This window comes from Pelophylax lessonae, assembly GCF_965119305.1.
Source record: "Pelophylax lessonae genome assembly, chromosome: 1".
In the NCBI taxonomy this organism is placed as follows: Eukaryota; Metazoa; Chordata; class Amphibia; order Anura; family Ranidae; genus Pelophylax; species Pelophylax lessonae.
Window position 1 is genome coordinate 664,304,796 of NC_138768.1, and position 14,633 is coordinate 664,319,428.

The following is a 14,633-nucleotide window of genomic DNA, read 5'->3' on the forward strand; positions in this document are numbered from 1 at the left end:
AAAGTCAATCAATGCCCTGGAATCAGTAACACTACATATACTGAAAAGGCTAACAAGATAAGCCCCTCTGACTTAATTAACCACAGAGTGATCTTTGACCTCCATCAATTGAAGTGGCAGTTGAAGAAGAAGTTAAGCACAGGACTATACTACAACGCTAAACGTTTGTCCCTAGTATTATCAAGTTAAATTTTTAACTGCAACTCATTAATATAGTTATTGCAAGTGTAGTCCATGAATGGACACATAAAAAACATAAAAAAACATAAAGCAAAAATATGTGTCAGTAAAATCAAATCTAGGTGAAAAAAAAGCCTGATAACTCTTTTTAGCCTGAACATGTTAAAAGCCAGTTATCAGCACCATATTCAATGCATGGATTGTGGAGCATCCAAAATAATCACTCTTAAATGCTTTTTTTGACTGCAAATGTATACAACTGGAAAATGTATTCTCAAAGGAACTTTATAGCGCTTCCTTTTAACATTTTTAAATATGTATCATGTAAAAAGAAAAAAAAATTTTAAAAATTGTTTTTCTTTTTATTCGCATACATTTGAAATATTGCTTATAAATGTCATTATTACTATTTGTGGCTACCACTTTGGGCATGCTTGAAAAAAAAACTGAACTGTTGGGAAACATAGCTCAACAGTAGAAAAGGTCAAATTAGACCAATGAGCGACCCAGAGGAGGGACATACACCTCTCAATCATCGTTAAAGCAGGCTGCGAACAAGTAAGCAATGCTTTTTTTTTTTTGGAAAGTCCAGCATCATCTGTAAACTGGATGCAAACCTTCATTGATGTTTTTAAAGTTTTTTTGTAAAATAAAAATATCATGCATATAAATAAAAAGGTGATAAACAACATGGATTTGTAAACTTTAAAATTGGGCACAATAGTTTTTTGTTCAATGTAAATATTTATGTAAAAAAATAAACCAAGCGCTACTCCTATACTAGTGTTCAGTAGTCTGTGTACTAACCAATAAATAATTCATAAACTCAATAATTCATAAATTACTGTACATATACAGTGAATAATGTGAATAAAGTGCCAGTGCAACAGTCCTAATTCATATCAATAAGTGCAAATGAAAGTGCCAGTGCGGATGAATACATCACGTGAGAATGTGCGGTGCCATGCTCTCCGCTTTTATTCTCCACTCTTGGACAGTAAGAGTCAGATGAGCATATAGTGTCCTGGTCTGATTTAGATGGATTACATATTACGCTTCTTCGATTATATGGTCCTCAGCGATGCAGTAAATTTATGGCAGAGAGATCAAAAAAGAGATCTCCATAGCTTAATACCATTTGGTTTATTAATAAAACTTTAAAAGCAAGTATCGCCGCATCGCCGCCTCGGTGTGCATTCCAATTACCGGAAATAACGTCACTACTCATGCCTTCTTGACGCTTTTCGCCCCCAAAAAATATAATTTCTTAAGTACATGTAATTCTAGAAATAACCCCATATTTAGCACGGATTTTTCCCTAATTTAAAATCTCTTTTATTATATCTTATTGTTAGCAGCATGGTGGCTAATTGGTTAGCATTTCCACCTAGCAGCACTAGAGTTGTCAGTCTGAATCCCAACCACGGCACTACTGCCTGGAATTTGCATGTTTTCCCTGTGCCTACATAGGTTTCCTCCTGGTACTCCAAAGACATGCTGGTAGGTTAATTGGCTCCTGCCTGGTCCAAGTATGTGTATGTATGAATGTGAGTTAAGGACCTTAGATTGTAAGCCCCTTGAGGGCAGGGGCTGATGTGAATCTACTTTATATGTAAAGCACTGGGTAAATTGATGGCGCTTAATAATTACCTCTAATATAATAATAATATTAAATTATCCCCAGACTTAAGGCTAATAAATTATCCCCAGACTTAAGGCTTTGGTTGAACACTTACCAGTTTCTTACTAAATTAGCAGACAACTTGGTGGAGTGTAGCCTCCAAGATTTAAACACATACAGTTTAACAGTAATTAGATATGAAAAACATAGAATCCAAATAACATATCATGTTATGGGGCAAAAGGCAACATAAGTCTCTGAAGTCTATTTGTTTTTCTTGTCAGACAACCAAATCATCTCCATCTGAATGCAGCATACATAACTAAATTAAGTATAATTCCAAATGTTTTGTGTTCAGACAGAAATCCAGACCTCCCAGTGTCAGAACATTGCGTTATCCTTTGAATTTCATGGTTCACTTAGAATTTTGATATCAATTTGATAAAATAGCTTATCTGAGGACTTATTTATGTATTTCAGTTTTACAAGAACGCAAAAGATTGGTGGCTGTTTGGCTTCTATTTCTGTGTACCCCTGGCATGTACTGGAATTTTCTATACTCTAATGACATGTGAGATGCTACACCAAAGGAAGGGAAGTCTCCGCATAGCATTGAGTGAGCACCTAAAACAGGTAAGTAAAAACTAGACAGTGCTACATCAGTTTAAATTATGATTAGATTAATTATCATTTTGTATTTTATCTTACTCACCATATTCCATATTTTAGACTTTTTCTGACAAGAAACTGTCAAAAAGTATATAGGTAGCCTAAATTTTTCAAAACTTCCTGTCGCTACAGTGGCTATGCTCATTTGCTCCACTGTATCTATGGAAGAAGCAATGGTTATTACCCACGTCTTCCTATTTTCATCTGTATTCCATGGGGCTGGGGAGATTAGCAGCTACCAAAAGAAAGATAAGATTGTGCTTTAACTTCAGCTGCCCTGAAGTGACAGGGACACAGCATTTCTGACAAGATCAACAGGTAGTTTCTGTACTTGCCAGGATAACAAATACAGCCACTATATCTAAGGAGTGGTAAGCTGAAATATATAACATTTTTGTTCTTGAGTTTAGATAACCTTTAGATGATTTTGCAATGCATTGCATTCCATTTGCTACACTTCTCTATGGATTTAAAAAGCTTCCCGTCTGACCTATAGCAGATTGACAGCTGGGCAGGACATTTTGTCATACTACATCCTCTCAGAAGGCAGGGCTATGCATCAGTGCGATTTGTCACGGGTTGTGTCAGCTGATGACTGATCAGTGTACTGGCTCACTGCCAGTTCCATGTGACCGCTGTCAGGTCTAAAACTGAGAGGGGGGCAGGGGGTAATGTGCCCTTGGTGCTGTATTTAGAGGGGCGCGGACGTCCCCATGCTCTTCCAGGGTGTTCGTGCGGTCTCCCTGTCACCACAGCCAAATCCAGCATAAGCCTATTTAGGTGCACAGGACAGTCAGGGGCGGATGAAGCAGAGAAGGGCTCTAATCAACAAGGGTGCCCCCTCCAACTCGCCTATCCTGCGCTCCACCTCGATCCTCATCACCCTTTTTACGACAAGAGAGCCAATTCTTAGGGACACGTGACAGCCCTCTCAATGCATGCCGGCTCTGCTCCCTGGAGAGTGATGTCACTGCCTCTGACCCCGCCCGCCCCAGAGATGGTTGCTGAGTGACCCGACTGGGCACTCAGTGGCATGGTGTTCCTCTTCCTCAGTTGTTGGCTGAACACCCTCCAAGTGGACTCTCCCTCACGCCTTGGGCCCCACCAAGTGAGCACTACTCCATCACATCACTCCATGTGAGCCCGGGCTGGAGGGAAGGGAATTGGAGGGTGAAGCTCAGGAAGGCACTGTAAAGTAATGGGGAGAAGGAAAGAAGTGTTAGAATCGAGAGGGAGAGAAGGATTGTCAGGAAGATGAGGATGACAGTATAGGGGCTAATGGAGATGATAGGAGAGTAAGAAAGGGATGATGAGGATGATAAGGATGGGGATGACAGTGATGAGGATAGTAATAATGGATGTGTGGACAGGGATGGTGAGGACAGAGATCACAAAGTGATTGCAAGGATGATGATGACAGTAATGTAGATGGAGATGATAAAGACAAGTGATGAGGATGAGGATTATGGAAGGAGAGTAGAAAGTGTGGTGATAATGATAAGGATGTGGATGGTGATGACAGTAGAAAGGAAAATGATGAGAATGATGATGGAAGGATGATGAAGACAGGGATGTCAATGATAATGTAAAGTAATGAGGAAAGTAATGGTGAGGAAGATGATACAGAAAAAAAAATGATAGGAATAAGTATATTGATGGTAAGAATGATGATGACAGAGGATACGTTTAGGGTGAAAACAATGATGATGTTGATCACGGTGTAAAGAGCAGTAATGGCGAGTGTAGTTGAGCATCATGGGAAATGTAGTTCCAAAACATCTGGGGTGCCAAGGTTCGCCATCACTGGTATAGGGGATAAAGATAAAGATGATAAAGGGGGATGATGATGGTGAGGATAATGGTGATCATGATGATGACACTAGAGAAAGTAAATAATAGTAAGGATGATAAGGATGATGATGATGACAGCAAAGAGGATTACAAGAGGATACACTTTAAGGAAATGATGGGGGATAATGATACAGAAATGACAATGATAAAGATGAGGATGACTATAATGATGCTGAGGAAAGTGATATAGAGGATACTAATATAGATGATAAAGGGGGATGAGGATGATAATAATTATGAAGATAAAAGTAGAGAGAAAAAAGATGAGGATGAAAAATAATGGTGAGGATGATGATGATAAAGATGTGATGGTGAGTATAGTGATTACAGTATAGAGTATAAAAATGAGAATGATAAAGGAAAGTGAAGGGGATAATAATCAATGGATGAAAAAGACAGAGATGACAGGGTTAATGTAACATGGGAAAAGTGAGTAAAGTGATAGTGAGGATGATGATGACAATAGAGATGAGGATTGCATTGTGGAGGGGAGGGGGTGGCTGGAAGAAGCTGGGAGCAGCAAATTGCACCTTCCCTTGTGTAGACAAAAATTCTGGGCAGGAGGAGTGGCATTCACTAGAACCGATTGGCTGTATTTTCCTCCTGAAGCAGCTGAATGCCAACAGAAGGGAAAGGAGGAGAAGCCGGATTTCAGCTGCTGCAGGAGGAAAAAACAGATGATCCATTCTAGTGAATGCCAACCCGGCGCTCCTTCTGTTCAGGTTCCACTGTTGACGCAACTTAGCTACACCCACTGTTCACTGCGGCACTAAAGTGTTTGGGTTTGGCTTGAAGAAAAAGTGACAACCCCAGTGGCCACATCAGAAGAAAGCAGCAGCACATTATGAGACGATTTCAAGCCTCACCTCACCTGCACTGGATTAGGAGAGGCTCCGCCGCTACAAAAGAAGAGAGTCCAGGAGTGGGTTTTTATTAATACACTTCTTCTTTCCCAGCGGTGCCCCTCCTAATCTGCACTGAAGATGAGGTTTGAAATCGCCACATTCAAACCTCACCTGCGCGGTGATTCTGTGGGCCTTCATGCCACATGTGTAGCAAGTCATTATTACCAAAACTTTGAAATTACAAAAATATACAGAATATATTTACCATCCTTTATGGCTTATTTATTTATTACTTGAACTTCTCTATGGGCAGGGAGCTGGGGGTGTGGATGGAGAACTTCTCTCTAAGATGGGGTGAGGGGGATGGCACCGAACTGAGTCTTTGCCCCAGGTGAAAGAATGTCTAGCCTCACCACTGGCCATTGTGACCAATCACAGCAGGTCACATGACAGTTGTAAACAATGGATGGCTTCCTTTTAATGCCGTCCATTGCGTACAATTGTGTTGCTAGCTGTGATAGGTCAAAAAACTCGCCATGCCTCTTACTAAATACCTTGGACTGTCAACTTTCCAAAAAAAGGTAATTTGGGGGATAGCTTTACTGTCCTGACATTTTTGGGCCTCAAGAAATGAAATAGGCCGTCAGTACATCAGTATTGATCAATTTTCAGATATATATACCATAGTTAGTGGACTCTATAACTTTCCTACAGACTAAATAATGTACACTGGTTTGGGTTATTTTCACCAAAGAAATGTAGCAGAATACATTTGGCCTAAACTTATGAAGAACAATTATTTATATGCAATATTTTATAACAGGGACAAAGAAAAATGCCTTTTTTTTTTCTTCAAAATTTTTGGGTTTTTTTTTTTTTTTTTTATTTAGGAAAAAAACAGTGGTGGATAAATACCACCAAAAAAAAGCTCTATTTGTGTAAAAAAAATTATAAAAATGTAGTTTGGGTACAGTGTTGCATGACCGTGCAATTGTCATTTAAAGTGCGACAGCGCTAAAAGCTGAAATTTGGCCTGGGCAAGAAGGGGGTAAAAGCGCCCTGTATTAACGTTGTTAATATGCAATTTCCATGTGTGTTTCCCAGGAGGAGGGAACTTCTCTGTACAGTTCTATACATAAAAATACAAGATGTTTTTTTTTTTCTGTAAACTTCAGCAAGCGTGTAGATCCAAATTGGTCAGACTTCAGAGCTTCATGGCAGAGAAATGGTTTCATGTATAATATGGGCAGTCTGTTTCATTCAAAAAAGCATACATTTGTGAATATATAGATTGTCTGTGTAATTGATTTAACTGAGATACTGAATAGCATCAAACAAAATAAAAGACTATGGATGCATCAAAGTAATATAATATGTGCAATTTCTTCACAGCGACGTGAGGTTGCAAAGACTGTGTTTTGTCTGGTTGTGATATTTGCCCTGTGCTGGTTTCCTCTACATCTGAGCAGAATCATCAAGAAGACTGTGTATAATGAGCATGACTCTGGACGCTGTGAGCTTCTCAGGTAATCTGCAATTTTTAAAGAACTGAATCTACTCTAGTCTAATGTGTATAGCCCTAGCCAAAAAATAATAAGTTTTATGGACAACATGGCAACACATAGCTATAAAAATGGAACATAGAGGGATTTATTTACTAAAGGCAAATAGGCTGTTCGTTTTGCAAGGGAATTTTCCCTTAGCTTTGTGAATGTGATGAAATTGCACATTGCAAAGTATACCCAATCACGTGCAGGGAAAATAAAAAAATATATATTTTTGCTTGCACATGATTATATAATGGAAGTCAGCAGAGATGCACCTCAATTGCTAAGCTCTAGCTTAAATTCCTTTGTAAAATGCAACTTCCCTTGCACAGTGTACAGTATATTTTTCTTTAGACTCCATTCATATATATGCAAATTGGATGCAAATTCACTGCATACTGTGCATTTTTAGAGCACAGCAGTGTGGTTCAGATGCAAATTCCAGGCTCATTGCCTTCTATGGGAATGCATCTGAATCGCACATGTCATCGGTTTTGAACATGAATTGAGAAAAAAAAAAAAGCATGCCCCCCGATCTATACCATGCCCTTAGGGTCTGGTATAGACTTTAAGGCGAACCCCATGGAAAAATGTGTACAAAAATGGCATGAGGCCCCCTAAATCCATACCAGACCACCCCCCCAACCTTACCAGCCACATGAAAAAGAGAGAAGAAGTGATTGGCGCTGCCTGGTGGGGTATTGGGAATGTAATTTATGGTTCCTGGCCTCCTGAATTAAGTTATATAAAACTATATATACTGGGATTTAAGGTATATAAAACAATAAATTGGTAAAACTAAGTCAATCTATGTGTAAAATCAATAGTGTCCCATATGTAAATCAAAACATCAAAAAATCTTAAAACATATAAAAACCAGCGTATATATACGATGCGTACAATCGGTGGGTATAAAGTGCAACAAGAAAAGTGCAATAGTGAATATCAGGAGTGCAATGATGAAATAATAAAAAATTAGTTAAAATATCCAATCATAAATAGGTAACCATATCATCACAATCAATAAATATCGCCATAAAAAATTCTAATAAATATAAGTGCAATTAGAGTGCATATATATATATAGCTGCCAAAAAAATGTGTATACACGTGCAAAGGTGTAAAAAAGTGAAAATGATCAAATTGATCTTCCTGCTATACAGCTGTGCAAAAGAAACGGCAGTACAAAAATAGTGGTGTCCTTATAAATTATGAAGCAAATAAATCAAAACACAAGTGCAATCCCAGTGATTCTGGCAGATCCAAAGAAGTCCTAGATGGTATAGTCCATATATAGTGATTATGGTGCTCTATTTTCTATGCCCCAAGTGTGGTGAATGGGCAGAAGGAAGAAGTAGTGTTCCCCTGAGCCTGGGGTCCTGCGCTTACCAGATTCCCTTACCCCTACAGGGGTAAACAGCGGGTCGATAATAAGGGATCGCTCCCATACACTGGCAATCAGGATGTTCCAAGGTCTCGGTCTCTCTCCTTACATAGTATTCAGGTGTCAGCTCAGTAGGTATAATGAATTCCAATTCAGTACCAGGGTATGTAGAAGAAAAGGGAAGGAGCCTCCGATAGTGTAATATTGTTTTAAAACACTTTATTAATAAAAGAAGGACATGTACTCACATAAAAGTGTAACCTATCGTATGCCCGTCTGGCATAGGAACCGCAACCTCCTCACTTGCGGTGCACGCTAGGGGATGGCGTGCGCATCAACCGCCGGATGTGCGTTCCAGGCCTCGGGTTCGGAAAAACGGAAATGACGTGGTCACGCTCTCTACCGGTTTCGTCTCACTGACGTCATCTGGAGAAGCCTCTGGCTTGCACCGCAAGTGAGGAGGTTGCGGTTCCTATTCCAGACGGGCATACGATAGGTTACACTTTTATGTGAGTACATGTCCTTCTTTTATTAATAAAGTGTTTTAAAACAATATTACACTATCGGAGGCTCCTTCCCTTTTCTTCTACATACCCTGGTACTGAATTGGAATTCATTATACCTACTGAGCTGACACCTGAATACTATGTAAGGAGAGAGACCGAGACCTTGGAACATCCTGATTGCCAGTGTATGGGAGCGATCCCTTATTATCGACCCGCTGTTTACCCCTGTAGGGGTAAGGGAATCTGGTAAGCGCAGGACCCCAGGCTCAGGGGAACACTACTTCTTCCTTCTGCCCATTCACCACACTCGGGGCATAGAAAATAGAGCACCATAATCACTATATATGGACTATACCATCTAGGACTTCTTTGGATCTGCCAGAATCACTGGGATTGCACTTGTGTTTTGATTTATTTGCTTCATAATTTATAAGGACACCACTATTTTTGTACTGCCGTTTCTTTTGCACAGCTGTATAGCAGGAAGATCAATTTGATCATTTTCACTTTTTTACACCTTTGCACGTGTATACACATTTTTTTGGCAGCTATATATATATATGCACTCTAATTGCACTTATATTTATTAGAATTTTTTATGGCGATATTTATTGATTGTGATGATATGGTTACCTATTTATGATTGGATATTTTAACAAATTTTTTATTATTTCATCATTGCACTCCTGATATTCACTATTGCACTTTTCTTGTTGCACTTTATACCCACCGATTGTACGCATCGTATATATACGCTGGTTTTTATATGTTTTAAGATTTTTTGATGTTTTGATTTACATATGGGACACTATTGATTTTACACATAGATTGACTTAGTTTTACCAATTTATTGTTTTATATACCTTAAATCCCAGTATATATAGTTTTATATAACTTAATTCAGGAGGCCAGGAACCATAAATTACATTCCCAATACCCCACCAGGCAGCGCCAATCACTTCTTCTCTCTTTTTTCATATTTAAATGCCCCTCTTTTAGGGTGGCATTTTTTGAAGTGGGCAGCAGCCAGGTTTGGTATCATAATAATTTTTTCCATATATACCCCCTATCCTAAGCGCGGAACCACATAAACCCTTTCACTTACCAGCCACATGCCCTCAACATGGGGGGTGCTTTGGGGCAGGGGTCCCCTCCCAAAGTACCTTGATTGTGACAGGTAGCTGCTCCTACTTCTGTTTGAATCACTTGGAGTTTGGTCTCTCCCCCTAACCCTGCCCCTAACCCCCTTTGCCTTCAGCCTTCTGGGACATGTCACAAGTCCCAGAAGGCTGCAGGACCATTCACAAAGAGCAGTTTATGCATGTGCAGTGGGAAGTTGGCTATGAAGCCACAAGGCATCACAGCCGGCTTCGCTTAGTAATCATGCTGGCTCCAGGGACCAGAAAGACCGGTGAAGAACTGGCCCGGGTAAAGACAGGTGGATAGGTTACTTTTTAATAAATGTCAACAGCTACAGTATTTGTAACTGCTGGCTTTTATTTTTTTTTGGGGGGGGGCTGAAGATCCCTTTTAAAAATCGGTAAACTTAGATTGTTTTTAAAGCAGTTATCAGGGTCTGAGCAGGGTGCCAAGGCACCAAAATATTTTTTTTGATGTAACACTGCTATGCTAATGCTTGGACCATTCAAGCAGTGGGTAAACCAGGAGCAAATACCCCCCTTCACCCCTGAGTGTTGACACAGTAGCTACTGCATGCACTAGCTTTTTGCTATTTGTCTTAAAATAAACCCAAATGCTTATCTTGGTTTTCAAAAATTACCTACAGAGCTATTTCTGCTCAAGCAGGTATCACTGCTCTACAAATAAGTTACATGTAAATATATATTCAGATATCACGTTAGTGTATGTATAAATAAACAAAATGACATCATTATGGTGGAGTCCCATTGGATGGCTTCCTTTTAAAATGTTTAAAAGTATTATTCACATCCAACTAATGAAGTCAAACAGATGGGATGTGTTACAGGATAATACTGTCTGTTCCATTCCCAGCAAGATATGATACGTACTTGGGTGTTTTGGTTTAAATCAATGTCTGTCTCCAAATGTTCTGTACTGAGACTCAGATAATTATATTAAGATGCAAAACTGAAAATTCAGACAGACAGCAGTTTAATTGTTTTTTTTTTCTTTTGATATTTAGCTTTTTGCTGGTTATGGATTTCATCAGCATTAACTTGGCAGCATTAAACTCTTGTATTAATCCTATTGCGCTCTACTTCGTAAGCAAGAAGTTTAAAAACTGTTTCCAGGTAAGAAACTCTTCAGTGTCTGTAAAATAGTCTGTTCAAACTGGGAATTTTTCTGACAAGGTGAATTGAGTTGAATTTGTTTGTTCTCAGAAAACACAGATATGTAAATATCAAGAACCAAGTGGCATTTTCCTTTATACTGATTTATTAAATTATTACAAAACATGAAATCGCACATTTAAAAACACCAATTAATACAGCTATTTATACATAGGAAGAACTTGAGTATTTTGAGTGAGTAGCCGAATTTGCCTCCATACCAGCTCTCTCTAAACCCCTTTAAAAGTTGACTCAAACTTTAAGAGATAGGGAAGGCGCTAAAAAAAGTGGAAAAAGCATGATAAATAAGCTGGCAATAAACTAGTAAAATTTTGTACAAAATGGTTCATTGTAAGAACATTTGATCAATTTCTAATTATTTGGGAGATAAAACTGATGTTCATTTTCGAATACAGTGGTTAGAGAAATTCAAGGACGCGGGCTGGAAAATGTTTCTTGAACAAAGTTTTAACAGTGTATGGAGCATTCCATTGGGAAAGCCATTTTATTCCAAAACTCTAATGCTAAAAGCAAACAAAATTTAAAGCACTTTTGAATAGCATTTGCCATGTCGTCACATGTACTGAGAATTGTCGTACAAATGTTCAAACACATTTACATACAAGAGTTTGTTCAAAAATCTACCAGTGTGGCCAGCTTTAGAGTCCAATCTACAATCTAGAGCAGGGGTGGGGAACCTTTTTTCTGCCAAGGGCCATTTGGATATTTATAACATCATTCGGGGGCCGTACAAAATTATAAACTTTAAAATTAGCCTGTTAAATTTGGTCAAACATTTAATTAACTCACCCCTAATGTGATGGCTGGAACTGCGTCTCTTTGGTGAGGTGTGTGATGTTAGCTGGTATTGATGATGTTGCTATTCGCAACTGGTTTTCCAGGTTTTCGGTCAGTCTGGAGCGCAGTTAACTCTTTGCAGTGGTAAGTTTTGAAAAGAACTGCTGTGCTGTGGGTGCTGCTGGCTGGTACTGCTGTGGGTACTGCTGGCTTCGGCTGGTAGTGCTGGCTGGTACTGCTGTGGGTACTGCTGGCTTCGGCTGTTAGTGCTGGCTTGTACTGCTGTGGGTACTGCTGACTCAGGCTGGTAGTGATGGCTGGTACTGCTGTGGGTACTGCTGGTGGGAAATTCTGGCTAAAGACTCAGGAGCGGCGCCGCGCTGGAGGAAGATAGATGTTCCTGTATCTTGGTCAGTCTCAACACAGGCGAAGTGCATTTGATATCACTCCACCTGTGACTCACTCAGACAGAAAGAAGCCGGATCTTTATAAGAAACATTGGCTCCGTTTTGACAGCTCAGCTGTGACAGACAGACCAAGCGGCATGGGGGCCGGACCAAATGATTTTGAGGGCCGCATACGGCCCGCCGGCCATAGGTTCCCCACCCCTGAGCTAGAGGATAATGCTAGACCATGATGGGCTAGCTAGAATAAAGCAAATTGCTTGTTTGATCAGAAATTTAAACTTTGACTATAGTTCTTTAACAAATTGTCAGCAACAATAAAAAAATTAAGTTGAGTGCAATAGTGAATGGTGCATTTATTTCTTGGTAATATGGAATGCTTTCCTAGATGATCGTAAACTGGCTCAGCAACAAAAAAAACTGTAACTGAAGTGTATTTTTAAAATAAAATTCAGAGAGACTGTTCATCTTCCTTTTTTTATTTTACTTTTGTCATGTAAAATAAAGTGTCACCATTTCAAATTCCAGATCCTTGAGTTTAAACAGTGCAAGTGATGCATAATTACAAAATGTAAAGCCTGTCTCTGGCCATTAGCTGCAGAACAGTTTCATCATAGATACTTTAAACACCCTAGCTTTTATAGAGGCCAGATAATGGTATGCCAAAACCCTTTTTATCTTACTCTATCTCATGTTTTGAATATATGCTGTATATTTAACAAAAAACATATAAAGTAGAGAATGGACCAACATTCAAACATAGATTCTTTTTTTATTTTATTTTTTATTGGAAATGTGCTTTAAACCTTTAACTACTCACAGGCTTCCCACCAGCCACACTTTGTGTCATTTACATTGTGCAGAGGATTAAAAATGTGAATGTTGCTGAGTATAATTTATAAATACCTATGCATTTTTCTTTATGTAGACATACACAGACAAAGGTAACTTTTTTTTTCCTTTTTTTTCAGTCATGCCTGTGCTGTTGTTGCCAATCAAAGACGCTGACAAGCACATCCCCGATGATTGTAACCAGTATGCAGTGGAAAAATCATGACCAAAACTACTACATTGCAGACAGGAGTATTCACAAGGACAGCCTCAATTAGCCACAATCTTCTGCACAACAAGACTTTGAACCACATCATAAAAGTGGTTACTTTCTACAAAGGAACAAACTTCTAATGTAATAAGAAGAAGAGTAAATGTCCAGACAATGCTGGACCCACTGTTCCATTTTAGGATTTACTGGACCACAGTAAAATCTAAGCTGCAAGCATATGCTCTCCATTGGCTGTAATACAGTCTTTTATGTCTAATGCTCGTGTGAGCTGTTGGACCAATGATGTTCTACAGACTTCAAGGTTGTGATGGAATGTGCAAAGCTATACTGACACACAGCCACTTGTTTTGTCAGTGTCAAAAATACCAAAGAATCTAGAACCAGGCTTTGTTGAATTGAGTGCTGGCAGCTTCTACTTATCATGTTCTCGAATTATATTGAATGTACTGCTCACCCCATTGTCTACAGGGGGTGGAAAAGCAAACAGTATTTCTATGGAGTTATTATATAAAACTATAATTACTTTGTATATAACAATTTTTATTTAACATATATAAATATGTATATTTTTTAATTGGAAACCATAGAGGATTGTGAGATATTGTATAATAGCATGTGTTGTACTGGCATTTTTCTGGCACACTAAAATAATAGGCATAAAATATGCATTTGACGGCACTTCAGTATTCAGAGCCTCACCATCTATGTGCAAAAAGGTGGTATTGTGGCAAAGGACACAATAAAGTGTGTTACGGACAAAGGTGATTTTTTTTCTGAGAGGTGGTATGCATAACTAATCATTGTTACTGGTCAAATGGCATATATTTGTCATCACAATAAAAAAGGGTTTAAAATCTCACTATAAAAATGATTAGAAATTCTCACTGAATATTGTTCATTTCTAAATCCTTTGACTACAGTACATAAAAGAAGTCAGTAAATTATTTATTTTCCAATGTAATGGGTAAGGAACACAGTTAGTCTTGTGTAAAAAAGGAAATAAAAGTGGAGGAAATGAATATGGAGATGTTGTCCATAATAATCAGATAATGCCTATTATATTTCTAGTGAAAGTGAAAGGAAAGCATGCATCCTAATTGTTAATCAAGGCAATATTTATATAAAAAAAAAAAACACCTACAATGGCATTAAAGCATCTTTGCAGGTTTCAAAGAACAAGTTTCACTACCTTAAGGCTCTGTTCACATCTAGGCAATTTCTCTAAGCCTTAGCTCTAAAAACATCCAACAAGTCAAAACCTATTCATTTCAATGGCTCCTGTTCACATCTGAGCGTTCTGTTGCCTTAAGCAAAACGCCCGTCACTCAAAAAAGTACATGAGCTTATTTTTGGCAGATTACAGATGTTTTACTAGTTTTCATTGGTCACTTGTCAACTCAACACACCTGTACAAAAAAGCTGCAAAAACGCCAGGAAAAAATGCCAGAAAACA

At 38.7% G+C, this 14,633-nt stretch overlaps 1 protein-coding gene across 1 annotated transcript in view; it reads left to right on the forward strand.

The window, feature by feature from the left end:
- EDNRA (endothelin receptor type A) overlaps window positions 1-14,388 on the forward strand; it is a 94,083-nt gene extending 79,695 nt beyond the window's left edge. The window contains exons 5-8 of the mRNA XM_082264168.1: window positions 2,282-2,434; window positions 6,559-6,692; window positions 10,768-10,876; window positions 13,089-14,388. Of these exons, the coding sequence (XP_082120294.1) occupies window positions 2,282-2,434; window positions 6,559-6,692; window positions 10,768-10,876; window positions 13,089-13,226 (534 nt within the window). The 3' untranslated portion in view covers window positions 13,227-14,388. The remainder of the gene's footprint in view (window positions 1-2,281; window positions 2,435-6,558; window positions 6,693-10,767; window positions 10,877-13,088) is intronic.
- The last annotated feature ends 245 nt before the right edge of the window (window positions 14,389-14,633 follow it).